This window comes from Cottoperca gobio, unplaced genomic scaffold (genome assembly GCF_900634415.1).
Source record: "Cottoperca gobio unplaced genomic scaffold, fCotGob3.1 fCotGob3_240arrow_ctg1, whole genome shotgun sequence".
NCBI classification, from domain to species: Eukaryota; Metazoa; Chordata; class Actinopteri; order Perciformes; family Bovichtidae; genus Cottoperca; species Cottoperca gobio.
Window position 1 is genome coordinate 354,890 of NW_021166866.1, and position 18,251 is coordinate 373,140.

General features: G+C 43.7%; 1 protein-coding gene across 5 annotated transcripts in view; it reads right to left on the bottom strand.

The window, feature by feature from the left end:
• Nucleotides 1–389: 389 nt before the first annotated feature.
• Nucleotides 390–18,251, bottom strand: part of lrrc49 (leucine rich repeat containing 49) — a 34,059-nt gene continuing 16,197 nt past the window's right edge. For 2 of the 5 annotated variants that reach the window (XM_029426802.1, XM_029426806.1), the window contains 10 exons: nt 17,730–17,791; nt 15,428–15,575; nt 13,030–13,113; nt 11,733–11,908; nt 10,908–11,003; nt 7,497–7,731; nt 6,859–7,044; nt 5,871–5,980; nt 2,775–2,928; nt 1,031–1,246 (listed from right to left, as the gene is read on the bottom strand). In XM_029426802.1, the coding sequence (XP_029282662.1) occupies nt 1,031–1,246; nt 2,775–2,928; nt 5,871–5,980; nt 6,859–7,044; nt 7,497–7,731; nt 10,908–11,003; nt 11,733–11,908; nt 13,030–13,113; nt 15,428–15,575; nt 17,730–17,791 (1,467 nt within the window). Of the gene's footprint in view, nt 1,247–2,774; nt 2,929–5,870; nt 5,981–6,858; nt 7,045–7,496; nt 7,732–10,907; nt 11,004–11,732; nt 11,909–13,029; nt 13,114–15,427; nt 15,576–17,729; nt 17,792–17,927; nt 18,045–18,251 lie in introns of those variants that run through there. The other 3 variants (XM_029426807.1, XM_029426804.1, XM_029426803.1) reach the window with 3 other exon arrangements.

Here is an 18,251-nt window from a genome sequence, read left to right on the forward strand (position 1 = left end):
ACTCCATCCCCCTGCAGTCGCTCGTCCAGGTCTTTTTTGTGATCTCCACTGACATACCTGATTAAATAAGAGTTAAAAAAAGTCTTTGTGGGATGGTTTGAGTGAGTGGAGCAGGAGCAGGTGGTGAGAAAGTGGTGAAGCCTTCAGGGACATTCCTCTCTGAGTTCACACCACCCCAGAGGACCCGTCATGGTTCCTGCGTCTGCCTCATGGGAGACCAATGGGCTATGAGGTGTTGATAATACGTCCTTCAAAGTAACTGAAGTCTAAGAGAGGAACCAGAAGAGATTAACTTAACAACCGATCTGAACCCTGAGCCTGATTAAAGACATGACACTCCGGTAGACAGATGCACAGGAAGAGCAATCATGCAAACCATGAAGTCAAACTGAGTGTTGATACAGAATCTTTTAATACTAAGTACAATACAGAAAATCAGTGGTAAACTAATAAAAGTTGCCCTTCTTCTTAAGTCAGGCAGGAGAAAGAGAGAGAGCATGAAACATTATTTAAGACACAGAAAAATCATTCTCGTCTCGACAAAAGAGACGCGGGTCATTTTCATCTGACGACGGTTAGGGTGAAGACGGGTCATTCAGAAAGCTTTTAAAGTGCAGAGGATGCTCCGTAGGGACCGCAGCGCACTGCGAGTCCATACGTCCCTTTGACTTTCTTCAAGTATGTTACAGCTCCAAGCATTGAAGAATCAAACAAGTGTGTTGTTAGTGAACATGTACATTCAATCAAGAGAAGTTCTTCTTTAAAACAATCTACATCCATCTACAAGAGCTTCCCACACACTGGGGAGATACAGCCTTTAATAACTGACAGCGATAAGTCACTGAGTGATGATGTGTTAGAGATGAAGCCCTGCAGGCGCTCAGGAAAGCTGTGTCCACGTGTGTGTGTGTGTGTGTGTGTGTGTGTGTGTGTGTGTGTGTGTGTGTGTGTGTGTGTGTGAAGTGTGTGTGTGTGTGTGTGTGTGTGTGTGAAGTGTGTGTGTGTGTGTGTGTGTGAACCTCGGTCCTCTTCACTTGGTCTCGGAGAACTTTGCAAGGCTGGTTTTTCGGAAGGCTGCTTGGTCCCTCATCTCCAACACACAGTCCCTCACCATCTCTGCAAACATGGAGGGCCAGAGCTTGTGCAGAGCTTCGCCCTTCAGATTGGTGTCTGACGCCCTTTGGACCAGCTGCTGGAGGTACTGCTCTATCATGGCGGCACGCTCCGAGGACTCCACGGTGCCCTCCTGTGAGGGAACGAAGAGAGTTTTATTCATGTCGATTCACTTGTTATAAGTACATTAAGGCGACGAACACGTCAGTAGGAATACAAAACAATGAGGATACAGATCCACACGCATTAGATACATCATATTCTAAAATGAAGATATCGTGTGCACATATATTGTAGTTGCTGAAGCAGGATGTTGATTCTTCAGCAACAAACACAATTGTCCTCGCTGTCAAAAAACATGCTATTATGAATCCAAAAAGATGCAGGAGGCACAAATATGGAATATTCTAAATGTATAGCAGCCACAATATGATTTCAATGTCAGATGTTATTTAAGAAATGTGGAATAACTTCATATCGTTAAATGTATTTACTGTTGTTGACTTGAGATGAACAGAAAACAATAATAAAAAGCTAAAATGATGTCAGTCTAATTCATTGATTGAATTAAAAGTTTTACTTTTAGGCTTCAAATCTGAACCAGATGAAACATGTGGATCCACTTCTTGGAGTATCAACGTGAAAGAGGAGGCAGGAAAACCAGTTCAATGTCAAAATGAGCATTAATATTGCACGGTGGTGCGTGATCTGCACAAACACACCCTCCAATGGGACGCTGCACAGCCGCTCGGTGGAAGGAGGTTCAAATTATGACGACTGCATTTGTGCTACTGCAATTAGAGGCCAGCTAACGTGTGATATACTGCTTTATATTCTTGGTATCGTTTGTAGATAGAAATCATTTATCAACTGCAGAGTGGGCTGTTATTCAAAATCCTAATAATTTATTTATTTTAGTGGAAATGAAGGTTTGCGTCATGTTTTTAAAACTACAACACAATAGCATAGAAAGTGAAATCAGATGGTGTTGCAACATCTGTGATGGCACGTGCCCACATGTCAGCTGCAGTGACACGCACACACTCACACACCAGTCACACACGTGGTTGGCATGCAGAGAGTGTTCCTGTCTGCCGGTGTGCAAGATTTATGAGTTTTACATACTTATGAGTTTGTGGAGCATTATTTTGCAACACAATTCAGTTTGCATCTCGCTGCTCTGTGAAGCTCAGTTAGATTTACTGCAAAAATGAATGCAACATCATGGCGGCGGAATCTAAGATTATTGAGTGGATGCTCCAGATACAAAAAAAAAGATTTAGGTAAGATCGTTTGCACTGGAAGACTTGAAAGAGAGCGTGGGAGATGCGGCGAGCTCACTTGCAGGCATGCGTGTCGCCACAGAGTCTGGTGTACTGCGAAATACTGAGCTTCCCCTGGTGGTGAAACAAGCATTGTGTGGACTCGTTAGTCGAGGGCTTGAATGCATCAGAAGTTCATCTATATGTAAATGTCCTGCACTCCAGCAATAAAAGCACCATGGTGATTTTGAAGAGGCATGAAGGCTGCCATATTGTGGACGTCACTCAACTCAACAACACCCTTCAACGTAGTGATTGATGTGAGACTGAACTAAACTCTGAGTCCATTTCAAGAGTTTCAAACAACTAGGCCACTGCTTAAAACCAGGTTGAGCTGACCTCAGGGCTTTCTGCACTGCAGTCTCTGCTTGGGTAGTTGAACAGCGCTCTGCTCAGGCCTTCTCCCAGGAGCTTCCCGTTGTCACGCAGCTCCTCCGGACTCAGTCCTGCCCGCCGGCCACGCCCCTCCAACAGGAATTGCAGCTGGCGCTTCCTTCAGGGTGAAGAGAGAAGAGACACGGAGTCAGAAACACAAAGACACCTGGGGAGGAACTGTGACAGCAGAGTAATAACGATGCCAAATAAAACTTCCTCCCCTCGAGGAGAGAATCAGACTGAACACAAATGAAACACTACGCCAGTGTTTTAATTTCACACATGTACACTTTATGAATCAGTCGTGCAGTAGATGTAAACTACATCAAATGTTGCCGTCTATCAGTGTGAAATCTCATGTGTTACACAACTGCACCGACATGTTCCACAGGCCGGTGCCAGGATGCTGAAACACAGAGGAGGGCTGCAGGCAAACATTCCACATAGGATAAAATACGTGTGTGTGTGTGTGTGTGTGTGTGTGTGTGTGTGTGTGTGTGTGTGTGTGTGTGTGTGTGTGTGCGTCAGTCACATATCATGCTGACTAACGAGGTAAAACAAGCTTCCGGAAGGTAGACCTGTGTGTGCGTGTGTTGTGTATCCATCACACAAATTGTAATTTTGTCAATGTGTAATTGAGTGTAAACTTCCCTTGAGTGAACAATAATAACTCAAATGGCTCTTTGATGGAAACCTTGTAGAACTGTGTGTAAAGTTCATTTTTACATTTTGGGTTTGAAACAAAAGTTCAGTTGCTGAGTTTTACTATCTAATTAAAAATCTATTTATAAAGGTCTTGTGCAATGTTGTTATATATATATATTATATATATATGTATATATACAATGTATATATATACATGTATATATATATATATATATATGTATATGTATATATATATGTATATATATACATATATATACATATAGATATATAGTAGAGATAGGGAGAGAGAGACAGAGAGAGAGACAGAGAGAGAGAGGAGAGAGAGAGGAGGGAGAGGAGAGAGAGAGGGAGAGAGAGACAGAGAGAGAGAGAGAGAGAGGGAGAGAGAGGGAGAGAGAGAGAGAGCGAGAGAGAGAGAGAGAGAGAGGAGAGGAGAGAAGAGCGAGAGAGGAGAGAGAGAGAGAGAGACAGAAAGAGAGAGAGAGAGGAGAGAGAGAGAGGACAGGGGAGAGAGAGAGAGAGAGACAGAGAGAGAGGAGAGATACAGACAGTAGAGATATATAGAGAAATAGAGATATATATAGGAGAGATACAGAGAGAGAGAGAAATAAGATATAGATACAGAGAGAGAAGATAGAGAGAGAGATACAAGAGAGAGACTACATCAATAGAGAGATAGAGAGAAGGAATGGATAACATATATATATAGGAATGAGAATATGTAGAGAGACAGATATATATATTATATTAATATATATGTATATAGATATATATTATATATATATATATATATAGATATATATATATTATATATAGTATATATATATACAACATATTATATATATATATATATATTATACACACACACGTATTATATATATATATATATATACACACACACACAAACATGTATATATATATATATCTATATAAACACATGGATATATATATATATAATAATATAATTACACATATACATATATACCATATATATATAGATATATGTATATATATTGTATATATATGTATATATGTATCAAAGGCTTAAATTGCCGCCACACATACAACAACACGCAAGGCATCTTGGGTAGTAGGATCGTAGCGGGAACGCATCCTCACACCTCGTGAATGCGACGGCCTCCTCGACCTCTTCACACTCTAACGTGCAGGAACAAAGACACCTCGACGATGTTGTGTGTGAACCCGCAGCCCACTGAGCAACAAGAGCTCTGTGGGAACATGAAACATAAACTCTTTCTGCAGATGGTATAATCGTTACTTCATTTCCTGTATTCTTTATCCAGAAGCCGCACTTTGTACGACACACAGTCTACAGCAGGAGGGTTTTATTAAGTGGACACATCCAGCAGCATTTAGTTTAGCAAATGGATGTTTTGACTTCAGGGGTAATCGTTCTGCACGCAGTGATTAAGACTTTCAGTGCTGATGAGGAAACATTCTTTGTCCTCGGGGCTGTTGTGTGTTGACTCTCCGCAGTCGTCAACAGAGTATGAATCCGGGTGAGATGCAGCCGAGAGCCCGTTTCAGTCCTAAATGTACGAGTTCATCTTCAACATCATTACAAAAGAGGGCAATGAAGGACGCCGAGGTTTCTCAGAGTCCCTACGGTGCTCACATGCTGTTTTTTGTTTATATATGTTATTGAACATGTATCTGCCCCGTGATTCAGAGCCGCTCCACAATGTAATGAGGTCTTCCTTTGCACGTGTAGTTTCATCAAAAACTGATTTTTCCGCAATCCTGCTGACAAACCAACGAACCGAACCGAACCGAAAACATAAGCTCCTCCGCGGAGGTGATAGCGATTACTTTACTTAATTATGTTCTCGAAATGGAGGTTATTTAGAGAGCTACATGTAATACAGATTTCTTACGTAGTCAGGTGGTTTAACCTGCCGGAGGAGGAACAGTGGTACTTTGTGCAGCTTTGCTTTTGATCTGTCGCGATTAAAGCTGCCCACATTCAACCAGATCATAAGAACCATTCAAAAGGTGAAAAATGTCTACTTGGAGTGACAGACCTCGAGTGCTTTTGGCTGAGGGAGAAGAATGTTTGTGTCGAAGTGCCAAGTACCCACCCTTACCCTGAGACACTGAGTCTAATTCCCCTGGCTGCTCTGTGCCAGGCTCGCTGTCTAACACAGACACACACACACACACACACAGACACACACACACACACACACACACACACACAAGTGCATATATGCAAAGCGCTACCCACAGGCATGCACATACATGTACCGCTGTAACTCTCACACACTTGACATATTTAAACAAACAACATACACAGTCCAGGACGCGGCACACACCTGTCATTAAACTGAAAGTTAATGTTACGTTGTGGTCGATTGTCAGAGATCAAGTTCTCACCTGGACTCCTCCAGCAGCAGGAGGAGCCGGCAGCGCGGCGTTTCGGTGGCCGCTATGTGACCCAGTGTCCCAAACACACGCTCTGCAGCGATCACATCATTCATGGTCACCTGGTGGACACACAGACCAACATTTACACACACAGCAGATGCTTCATTGATCGGTCACTTCTTGTGTATCTCAAAACTCTGACAAAGTCAAACTCTGCTGTGTTTCTAAGATCAGCTCACAGACATTAGAGCTGCAACAATTAGTTGACTAATCAATAAGTCCATCGGTAGGAAAATAATCGGCAACTATTTTAATAATCTGTTAATCGTTAAAGTAATTCCTCGTGCAAAAAAGGAAGAAAATGCTGATTTCAGCCTCTCAAATATGGAGAAGTCTTGCTTTTCTCCATCTTTCACCATATTGAAGTGAATATCTTTGCTTTTGGACTGAAAAACAACCCATATTAAAGACAGCACCTTGGACTTGGAGAAACTGGAACGGACGTCTTTCTGTATTTTATGACATTTTATAGCCTAAACGATTAATCTAGAAACATAATCGTTAGATTAAACGATGGTGAGTTGCAGCCGTAGTTTGGATGAAACATTAAAAATCTACAGCTGACACAAGAAACGGCAGGTTATCAAATAAAGTCTTGAATCTAGAGTTTTAATTTAGAGGCAAATTAAATGAAATGTAGATTAAACAAACAAGATATAACGTGTTAGTTGGACAGAACCTAAGCAGCCTTCAGATCTTCTGCTCCGACGCTCCTGCAGGAAGCCAAACCTAGTTCCCAAAAAGTCCAAATATTATTTTAATCTTCAAATTTGCTCAATTATAATATTTAGCTTCTCACCTGGCAAATGAAACAAATGATGCATTAAATGCCTGATGATGAAGAGTGAAATGTGTTATTGGTTAATCTCTTTGTGTATACAGGAGGAGGAGGAGGAGGAGGAGGAGGAGGAGGAGGAGGAATGCATTAAGCGCTCACCTCCTGGCCGTTGATCCTCTGCAGGTTGAAGTGGTGGAGGCGGTAGATGACGAAGGAGCGCCACAGAGCCAGACGGACCACTGGGTTTCCCCCCAGGTGGATGGTCAGCTGGTCCAGACGCCTCACCTGAGCCAGGGCAGCCAGCTGGAGCAGACGGCTGATGTTGGTTTCCAAGAAGATCAGGTGCTGCAGCAAAAGTAACAAGTCTGTCTCAGCGAGGTAGAGGTACTACACAGTGCTGTATATATATATATATATATATATATATATATATATATATATATATCTATATATATATATATATATATATATATATATAGATATAGATTGACCACAACTGAATATTCAGCACCTTCCAGTTCTCTGCCGAGGTCAGGTGATGTTAGGGGAGCATGTACATCGGGTTAATGTGGTGCTCTGGTACTACAACATCCGAATATAGGAAATGTTTCAGTGGAAAAAGGCCAAAGTTGATGACAAACAAAGACTATTTGGCTGTGAGAAGCAGGTTCCACCTCCAACACCTCCCTCTCTGTGTCATGTCGGGGCAGTTTGGTGTTTAGTTCAACAACATCTGAGAGTGAAGTCATTCTTTATATCAACATTAACGTCGCTCTTCATGTGGCTCGTGCTCTCACCGATAGATTGGGGAACTTGACCCTTATTCGCGGCAGTGTTGGTATAATGGCGTCAAAGTTGATGTAGCGGAAGGTTATTACAGTGACAGCACCAGCGGTCTGAACTCCCCAGCCCCTCTCCAGGGCCTCCAGGGCTCCGGGTCCAAATAATCGCAGGGTGTCTCCATCCAGCTCTGCCAGGTGACTGTCAGACAGGGACAAGCTCTGAATGCTGCTGCTCCCGGCCTCCAGAAGCCTGTGAAACACACACACACACACATACACACACACACACACACACACACACACACACACACACACACACACACACACACACACACACACACAGTGTGTTTCATGTGAAACTTGAAGGACATCTTGGAGCTTTGCTCACATGTATTAGATAAAGCAGGAGTAGACAGCCGTCTAATCAAAGTCCTATGTGTCTTGCTCCCATGCGACAGTGGAAGTGGCCTTCCCTGATAAGAGTCGTAAGAGAGGAGAATCTGGGCGAGTCTCAAGGAGAGATAATCTCCCTGGCCGAGCGCTCAGCCCTCTGGGTCTGCTGACACTCAGGGACGTTTCAGGGCATCAGATGGCTACTGGCTGCACGCTACTCAACGCTGATCATTTAGATTTCAGTCCAACAGACTGAATCAGCCCTATTCATATTTCACACCCTCCCAATCTCGCAGAAACAGAACGCCGCAGTGGTTGAAAGGCTAATCCTTTGATTGCAGCACTCCAATCTAAGATTCTTGTTGAGACCGATTTTTAGAAAGTGTGTGAGAGAAAAGAGTTATGAAGACAGAGAGGTACATACAGAAGGAAACTAATTAAAGCTGTACTGTAACTGAAGCTTCTTTGTAAAAGGGCACCTTTGTTACAGTCAGACGGATCCCCCAGAGGTGACCCCTCTCTGCTCCGGAGAGAAGGAACATAACTCAGCGGCTAAATTAAAGATTTGGGGAATCAAACAAACAATTAAACTGGATTATTGAAGCCCAAAATGAGAGGCATGCTAGAGAAGATCGGAGGTCCAGGTACAAGGGGAAACTACAGGGACGAGAGACGTGAGGAGCGGTGGAGACGGATCTACTTTTCAGTTTCTCTCCTCGTTTTCTTTTTGTCCTCCAAATATAGTCGTTTGTTTTTATAAAGCCTTGAAGAAAAAATATTAGTTTAAGCTTTTGGTTTATTACATAGTTTATAAACGTATTTGGCTGATGCATCAGAGACATGCTGTTGATTAGAGCTGCAACATGGTGTCATACAGACTCATTACATGATATTTAAGGTGACGCCAAAGCCTTTCTTAATCATATTCATATGTTTCTACTAGATCATGTTTACATGCTTTATCTTTCTAATTAAATTAAGTTGTCTGATTGGCTTGCAAGATAAATATGGCGCACCTTTGCAAAGGTAGTTCTCAAGCCGTGGGGGGGGGGGGGGCTCAGATGGTAGGAGGTATATTCTAAGTGTGCGGGTGTTTTAGGAGAAGGAGACAAATCTTGTCGGCTTGTTGAATCCATGTTTTCAGACCGAGGCAGAACATAAAAACTTATTTTACAGTTTGTGAGTTGGTAGGCACCTCAGAGATGTAAATGTCTGTGAGCAAGAAGCACTGAACTATTTAATGATCAGTATATATCTCCTTTAAGAAAAGTGAATACGGCGTGGAAGAGTCATCTCCCCCCCCAAAGAACATGTCTGTGCTCCTGGACAAGAGCCATCAACACACTCTGCACTGTGTCATGGTGTTCCCACATCATCACAGCTGAAAGGCTGCCGGGGGGCCCTGAATCCCTGAAACACCAAGAGAAGAAGCGGAGAGGCGGGAAGAACTCATAAAGAGTTTGTCACAATTACAAGGATCCCGCTCTGGCCTATTAGACTCTGAATGTGATTCAATTAGGGCGGTCTCACTTAATCCTACACATGTTTTGAAAAGGACATCTGTCATCTCTCAACAACTTAATCCCCCCCCCCCAAAGACATGGCTTGTAACACATATGAAACATTAGCCTCTGAGCAGTCATTTCAAAAGAGTATTTCATCCTCACAGTGAAAACAAATGGTTCAAGAGGCAGTTCCTGGTGCAGTGCAGATGTGAGGCCTGCAGAGTGTTACTGTCCCGTGTGTTTCTACAGAGAGTGGTGGATTAAAGCTTTCGTTTGAGGAGCCTGCTAAACTTCTTTCTCACCATTGTGCCTGCAAAACCACATGTTGGGGGTCCCCGCTCAATTCTTAAATGAATAAATGGTACTTTTCTCACAGAGGAACGGTCACACGTTGGCAGACACAAGCCTTTGTCCCATAACTTACTGCAGGACCTCACTGACACCATCGTGTTCACTGCGCTGTCAACATTCAATCTCATTGTGTCACCAAACGGAGGCTGCTAATGCAAACCAGAGATGACATCATAACTTCAGGCAGTGTGGTTGTTTTCTTTATATTTAACTCTGTTGTTACCATAGTGATCAACAACACAGGGCGAGGTTCAGCTTTTTTAACTTTGCACCAAAACTATGGAGTTCCCTACAGACGGCTATAAGTGACTATTTAAAACTTATTTATTCAGCATGGCCTTTAAATAACTAGAACTCTTCCCATGTGTTACACGTGTTATTGTTCTTATTCCTTTGGCTCTTTGTATTTTGTAATTTAATTCAAGCCGAAGCGATACTACTCACGTCGGTAGATTGCATCGCGTGAGTCCTGTTTGTTAACACAACCTGTTCAGCCACACGACCCCGTAAAGGAGAGCCATTGTCATTGAGGGATTGCGCTTCGGGGCCATTTTCATATCCCGGTGCAGGAATGAAAAGCTGCGTTTGAAACATGTAATTATCGTCCATGACACAGCCGCCACTTTAATCTCAGCCCTCCCTCTCATAACTCATCCAGACCTGGGTCGCACTCTGTGCGGCAGAGTATATCAGAGCCCTGTATCCTCACATTACATTTAGCAGTCTGCTGATTTAGAGACGGGGTTTGATGCAACATCTGTTGCATGGATCAAATCTACAACCAGGATGATCTCTCTACATGTTCCTTAAGACTGTTCGGCCAAAGTAAAGAAAACGAGCTGCTAGAAGCACTGCATGTAAATGATCAACGAGGTCCGGTAGGCAGGAGCAGCCAACCAACTATCTGGATGAACAATATTTCAAGCAGGTACATTGTGAGTAACCTGACGGATGGTTTGCTACACAGAACCCGTGTTGGCGCAGAGAAGATACCATTAATAAAAGCCTTCAGCGCTGTTCTGGGCTCTTCTTTCAGTAAAGAAATACTCTGCAGTCCTGGTTTAACTGATACACACACACACACACACACACACACACACACACACACACACACACACACACACACACACACACACACACACACACACACACACACACACACACACACACGACCTACTTGGGATCTCGTGGGCTGTTTGGACGGCTGTTGGTGCGGAGTCTGTTCTCCACTCCCCCTGAGGGTCGCTCTGGTCCAGAACCTGGACTTATCCGTCTGATAAACAAACAAAAAACAATACAACTCAGAACCCTCTCAGATGAAGGAGAAGCAAGCCTGAACAGACGTGCTCACACACACACACACACACACACACACACACACACACACACACACACGTTTCCTTTCCTTCTTCTCAGCTGTCATCAAATGAAGAGGCTTCACCATCTTGATGTCTCGTTATGTTTTAAAAGTCCTCTACCTTCTTCTACCTTGTTGACGTGTCTCTCATTGGCTATCATGTGTCCATTCAGGACAGCGTTGACATAATTGTGCAGATTTTTGCAAACATGAAACTGGTTGAAAATGATCACAGTGTTGTAATTGTATCTGAAAGCTGCTCGTCTTCAACAGATGTCTTTATCATTCCCCACATCAGTACCAAGGCCCTCTATCAGATGTTCCCTCCAACGGTCAGGAGAGGAGACTCATGAGGACTGGAAGCTCACACACAACACTGAGTAGCTGCACGCCTCCTTCAGCGCGGTGATACGGTCAGCGGTGTAGTTCGGTAGAAGGAAAATAGTTCCTACATGAAACTGCTCACAACAAGATGTGTGGATCATCTTGAATAACTGGGTCATGTTTTCTGAAAAGAGATTTGTTTGGCTCTTTGAGCACCACAAGCCGAGTGCCATGTAGTTCCAGCATCTCACAGGAAGAATGTATATTTCTGATTGTGAACTGTCTCTTTAAGTCACTATGGTCTGCTGACGTGGCGTGTACCTGGGTTCATCTGGAGAAGGTTCCTGCGCGAGGCCATTGGACTGGGCGGGGCTGTGGGCGGGGCTGTTCTCCGGACTAACTTCTTCTTTAGCACCATTTGTTGGTGGCAGCTCCAGGCAGGCCCTGAGGCCCTCCCACTGCTGCGCTGCATTACGGATCGCCAGACGCCGCTTCTCCTTGATGAACACACACACACACACACACACACACACACACACACACACACACACACACACACACACACACACACACAGAGGACAGAAAAGGTGTCCAGTGACAGTTCTCTTGAGCAGAACACAGAGCATATTTCCAGCTAATGGACTCGGACTTATACCTCCTGCCTTGCTTGTCTGTCTGTTGTTGAGGAGAGTATGCAAACTGCTTACTGGATGATCTCCTTTTTAAAGTTAGAGCTGAAATTGTACATGCATGTGTTGGTCAAATGTATTATCCCTGTTAATGCTGCATTATTGATTGAACTGCAGTTACAGCAGTAGAAGTGACACCCTCACCCTGCAAGAGAGAAGATCAGCTTCTTTGCTGTCTTTCAATTGTTCTCTCCCGGCCGAGATGAAGTTTCGATATGCTCAGTTATGGAATGTGCCACTCCCCTACGCAGGGGTGAGTCAGTATCCATCATAGTGAATCCTTCATCCTTACAAACTCTTGGCTGCGACATTCAATATAACATTTTCTCAACACCAGGGATTAACGGGAGTTAGGTTACTTGGAGACGATGAGTTCCGCACAGAGACCGTCTCCACTGCAGCAAAAAATGGACTTAATGGCCGACGCAGCCTCAACAATCGAAACACACACGCGTAAGAAGACACATACGGACTGGAGAACTCTAACAAATCCTGAGTATGACAAATACTTTAGAGCTTTCTCATCAAACATGTTTCATTGGGTAAAAAGTACCATGAAGAGAATACACACTTGTTTTAACCTGGATCACAACATTATAATGGCCTGAAGCTGGATTATACTGTAAAATGCATTAGATTCAAACTGCAGTAAGAACATTATACAGCATATAACATTCATCTGGATGTAGGACACTGTTAGTCACATCTAATCAGGAGAAAGCTTCCATATGTAGCTCCATCTAATACTTTGAGCCAACTAATTATAGAAAAACAAACCACACAACACTCAACGTATCCAAAGGGCACCGTTGGTTCCAGAGGACACTTGTTAATCTACTCTCTGAGAGGCCGTTGTATTTGCTACACATTCAAAATGTAAATACCGGAACAGACAAAGACAACAGGAGCAAATCAGATGAGACTGGTACCTTATGAATGGTCTGCTTGTGACTCTCCCTCTTCTTTTCCTCCTCCTTTCGAGCCTGTACACCAGCCATGCGCCGATCCTCGTCCTGAAAAAGATAGCTTGTGCAATCAGAGTGTCGCTCCATTCATGAGTTTTGAATAATTCAGGAGAGGGGAACCACAAAAGACGGCGCCAGGAAGGCTGCTCTCTACAGCAGAACTGGACAACTGTGGAGGATGGGAGAGATTCTCACACCAGCCGGCTGCATCACAGGATTATCTGTCTGATTGCCAGAGTCGGATCAACTGAAGCCCAGCTGTTTGGGAAAGCTAAAACTCCCAGAATGCAATGCTGCCAACACAATCTGAGCGTGCCAGCTGAGAGCCGGAGGGTATTCAGCCGTCTGTGACGAGCTGGTAGACGATGCTTCAGTCTGATCAATAGTAGCAGAGCGCTCGCCTCACTGGAGCCGAGGCGCCGATGAACAGGTGAAGCTGCTCGGCCTGCACGTCACTATTTTAAACTCATCCTGTGTGAAGAGCAGCTTCTGATGACCAAAGTGCTGCATATGCTATTGTGTGGATCTGATCAATATCTTATTGATTGCAGAGGGAGATATTCTTCAGCAATAACAATGTCTCTGCTTGAGCAGCCTGCGTGTGCTCCATCAGGGGGTTATTTGTTATTTACAAGTTATAGATAAAAGTTGTCTTCGACGTGAAAGCTCTATTTTCCATATTAAATGTATTTGCAGGTTATTATTACGATCAGAGTGGGATTATATATTTGTCTATAAAATATAATGACTATAAATCAACTGATAACGTCTGTAGCTCCAGTGTACTGTGTGTGTGTGTGTGTGTGTGTGTGTGTGTGTGTGTGTGTGTGTGTGTGTGTGTGTGTGTGTCACATACTGTATGTACTGTACACCCCCACAGGAAACATTGTTACTCATTTAGCACACAGATGAAAAGTAGTACTGCACCTCCTCATTTGCAGTATTAACGTTCATAAATTACAACCTGTCAGCGTTCAGATTGCATCTCAGATAATCTGATGTGATTCGCACCGCCTTCAAATCGAACGGGAAAATGTAGATCTTCAGTGGCTGCAACAGAGTATGCCGGCAGCAATATGATGACACAGTTTGATAAGATCAGAACTCCAGTCCTGGGCTGACGTTGATGTCAAATCAGAACTTTGCATTTCCAAAAAGCAAACTTTGTGTTAATAAAGCCCCGGCGTGGGAGCACTGACGGCTACAGAGTGTGTTGAAGGGGTTTAATCGGCCATGAAACTTGCTTAACCTGTTAAGAACTACATGTACTTTAATATTCAAGTAAAAACACGAAAATTGTTGAAATAAGAGTTATGAGTCTTCTAAAGTATCAGCACTATGTTCTGAGGGCAAGGTGTGCGGTACTTAAAGATTCCTTTTAAAGTGCAGGCTCAGACCTGGGTGCTCCCTGCTTGACAGCCTCTAAAAGCATGCTGATATTTTACTGTAGCACTTGGCTGGCATGCTATATAAATACAATGACTTCATGTTTATGCTTGAGAATAATCATCGTTTTGTTAAACTGAATGTGCATGTGTATTGTAAATGCTTAGCTTATAATCATAGTGCAGTCACTGATGCATTGCTGCCTCTAATAAGCAACAGAGAACATGATGAATGCTGCAAAAATGCCCGAAAACAAAGAGTAGTATAGCATCGTCAAGATGTACAGGAGCTCGCCACCCTGACAGTGAAGCGGAGGGTTCATCGTAAGTTCCTTTTGAACTGTGAAATCATAATAAAGTTTATGTGAAGGCAGAGTCACGCTCATGGATTAACACGTGCAGCCAGGAACATAAAAGTTTGGACCGTTAGCAGAACACGACAGCACAACCTTTAGTTGAGAGGGTTTATAGCTTTAAGTTGCTCATAACTCTTTTACATCACATTACAGTTCAGTTATCTGATACAACTCCGAACAGCAAGAGTCCTGCAGGTGCATCAGCTTTAAACATGTGTAATCATGTAAGTGCAGAACAACAGCTTCCAATAAGCCAAACCAATATAAGTGCAACATACAAACAACAGATCTGTGTTTGTTTCATTGCAGTCGAAACAGGTGTGAAGACAGACTCGCAGTGAGGGAGCAGCGAGCCGATTGGACTTTGCCATTTAAAATGTCTGATTGTGGCAATATAGCGTGATAAAAACTGAAATGTGTAGAAATAAAGTACAAGTATTTAAAAAAGGGACAATAAAATATACCGGTAGCTATAATTAGCGGCATTTTGCCAGTGGCAGACACAGACACAGACACAGACACACACACAGACACACACACACACACACACACACAGACACAGACACACACACACACACACACACACACACACACACACACGGTTAAAGAGTTGAGCCTTACTGTGATGCGCTTCATGTCCAGCTGTTTCAGATGAAGCACACAGCGCAGGACGGCCTGCTTGTACCATGTCTCCAGGGCTACAGGATTCCCATCCAGGGTGAGCTCAGAAAGGGAGCGCGACTCTCCAAGGCAGGCTAGCTGATCGAAACTACACACAAGGAAAGAACAATTATAAAAAGAGATCCAGGGGTAAAGCATAAACAAGGTATGCTGAATGAGCTACGATGGTACAGAGGCATGGTGAGTCATCTTAGGTGGTATGTTTTGAAGTTGGACTGTATGAGGTACTTATTCAGTCAGTGTGTCACCTACAGTAGGTGGTTGTTGGCTCGCCCCCAGTTTAGAGAAACAGAGACCGTAAGTCAAACAAAACAACTCCTCCATCTACGTTTTGATTCTTGAAACTTTCATTTGTATTAATAAATACAAAGACATTAAAAACGGGTCATTTCTCAGACGTTACTCAATGAAGAGTGAAGTGTTCGCTACACTGTGGGTATCCCCCCCTGTGGCAAAGGGAGACCACAGTCATGCTTAGTAAGGCTAGGGACACAGCTCATTTGTGATAATATTCTTGATGAATCATTTGCCTGGAACTACTTATGAATCCACTGCACTGTGCCTGATCCTACCCAGAGGTGTGTGTGGATGCAAAAGAAGGTCAGACAATAAACCATTAAAGAAAGTGCTGTTGGTGTGCAAAGCAACATTCATTGTATTTGGGGAAGGAAGGAAACTGCAGTCATTTTGAGAACATTTGTACAAATCAGAGAACAAATTGTAGGTCTGAGACAATCTAATACACACAATAAGGTGGCCGTGGTCTAGTGGTGCGGCTTCCAAATACAACACCAGATGGGTGTGAGTTCAACGCCAGGGCTGCCATCATTGTGCCCCTGAGCAAGGCACTTAACCCTGAGCTGCTCCAGGGAGACTGTCCCTGTACTTAGTTCACTGTAAGTCGCTCTGGATAAGAGCGTCTGCTAAATGACCTGTGATGTAATAACCAGTAACAAATGGGAATTTTCATTTTTTATTAATTCCCATGTGTGTACAATAAATACTTAGTGTGTTACATATAATAGCTTATGATAAAGACAGTTATATTAAAGCAATAACGAAGCATTGTTCACAGTAATAAAGAAGACTACTTGAGTTCTCTGTGGTGCATTCTTAATCAAAGTGACCAACGCCCTCTTGGGTGTTATTACTTTGATAAAACCACTCAATAATATTTGCCTTAATGAAAAGTCTATAAGCGCCTTTTCCCTAGAGGTTATCAAAGGTCAAATTAATACGGAAAAATACATATGTTTGCTGTGTGTGCAGAGTGGGTGTGGTTGAAATCCATCTCCCACTACTACCCATGCTCATGTCTTTACTGACTTCTGTCTTATCCAGATTCATAACATGTCTAACCTACTCAGACAGTTAAAGTCAGATTATAAGTGAAATAATACTTGCAAACATTCATGTTGCTCCAACATCCTGTAATCCTGATTGCACCAAGTAGGCAAGTGTGTTCCGTCCCTCTACCTAGCAACAGAGCACAGCTGTTCTCCTATCAGCAGTGAACAGTTTCAAAGCGTGCACACGCCAGGTCTCCACAATGCCATGGTGAGCATCCATTCAACTCAAATGCTTATACCAAATGGTCAGAAGGGTAAAAAAACAAAAAAACAACTGAAGACTGAACACTAGAACAACTGGCTGGAGATGTCAGGTCAGATCCATCACAGCACAAGGTGACTGTGGTCAAGCAGACTAACGAACACTAACATACCCTCAATCCCACATACAGTACAGGCCCCTCCTTGAAGCAGCCTTATTCAGTGGGACGCTGCTTTAACAAGTTAACATCTTTACTGCTGAGCTCAGAGAGGGAGAAGGAAAGAAAGACCACAGATAAAAGTGAGTAAAGCAGGCTGACGTTTGCACGAAGCAACAAAAGGCACCTCTCATTCATCCTACACACAAATCTCAACTAGCAATGCTGCTCTTTAATTCACTCAACCTTTAGATGTGTAAGTAAGCTACCTTCTTTTAGCCTGCTGCTCTGCTGTCTGAAGAACTTTATCGGCACACCCGTTTCTTAGATGATAGCATGCTAATTGCAAACGATAAAGAACACATCCAGGTTGTTGTTTGGTAGGTTACAGTAACCTGTGTGTGTGTGTATTCTGCCTGCAGCTGGTTTGCCAGGCCCCGGCCAAGAGCCAAGGGAGTGGACATGGAACCGTCCGGGCACCATCACTGTCCCTGCCCTGTGGGGAGGAGGGAGTTAAGCGGTACGAGCTCTTACCTGGTGATGTTGTTGCAGCTGAGAAAGAGGCACTGCAAGCAGGGCAGGCGTTCCACCTCAGTCTAGAAAGAGAAAGGGAACGAGGGAGAGAGAAGAGAGAGAGATGGAGGGATGTTAAGAAGAGAAGGTTCTCGGGAAGAGGGCACTGCATCGTCACTCTCGTCAGAGCTCTGTATCCCTCTCCATTCCCTCAGTCACCTTGCAGCTTTCAGCTCCAGCATACAGCATCCCCATCCACCCTGCGCATGCACACACACACACACACACACACACACACACACACACACAGCACGCTGCCTTGTCTGCACATGGAGAGGAGGGGCAGGAGAGCGAGAAAGAGCATGAGGAGGGAAGGGGGAGGGGAGAGAGTGGAGTGTGTGCTGCGCTAATGCAGAGATCCCCTGCTGCAGGAGGCGAACTCGAAATGCTACGAGAACACATTTACATCCAGTCACACACACTCTGAGCTGTTAGCTACTGCACCTCGTCATGCAAGAACAATAGCTTGGGTGAATTCCATAG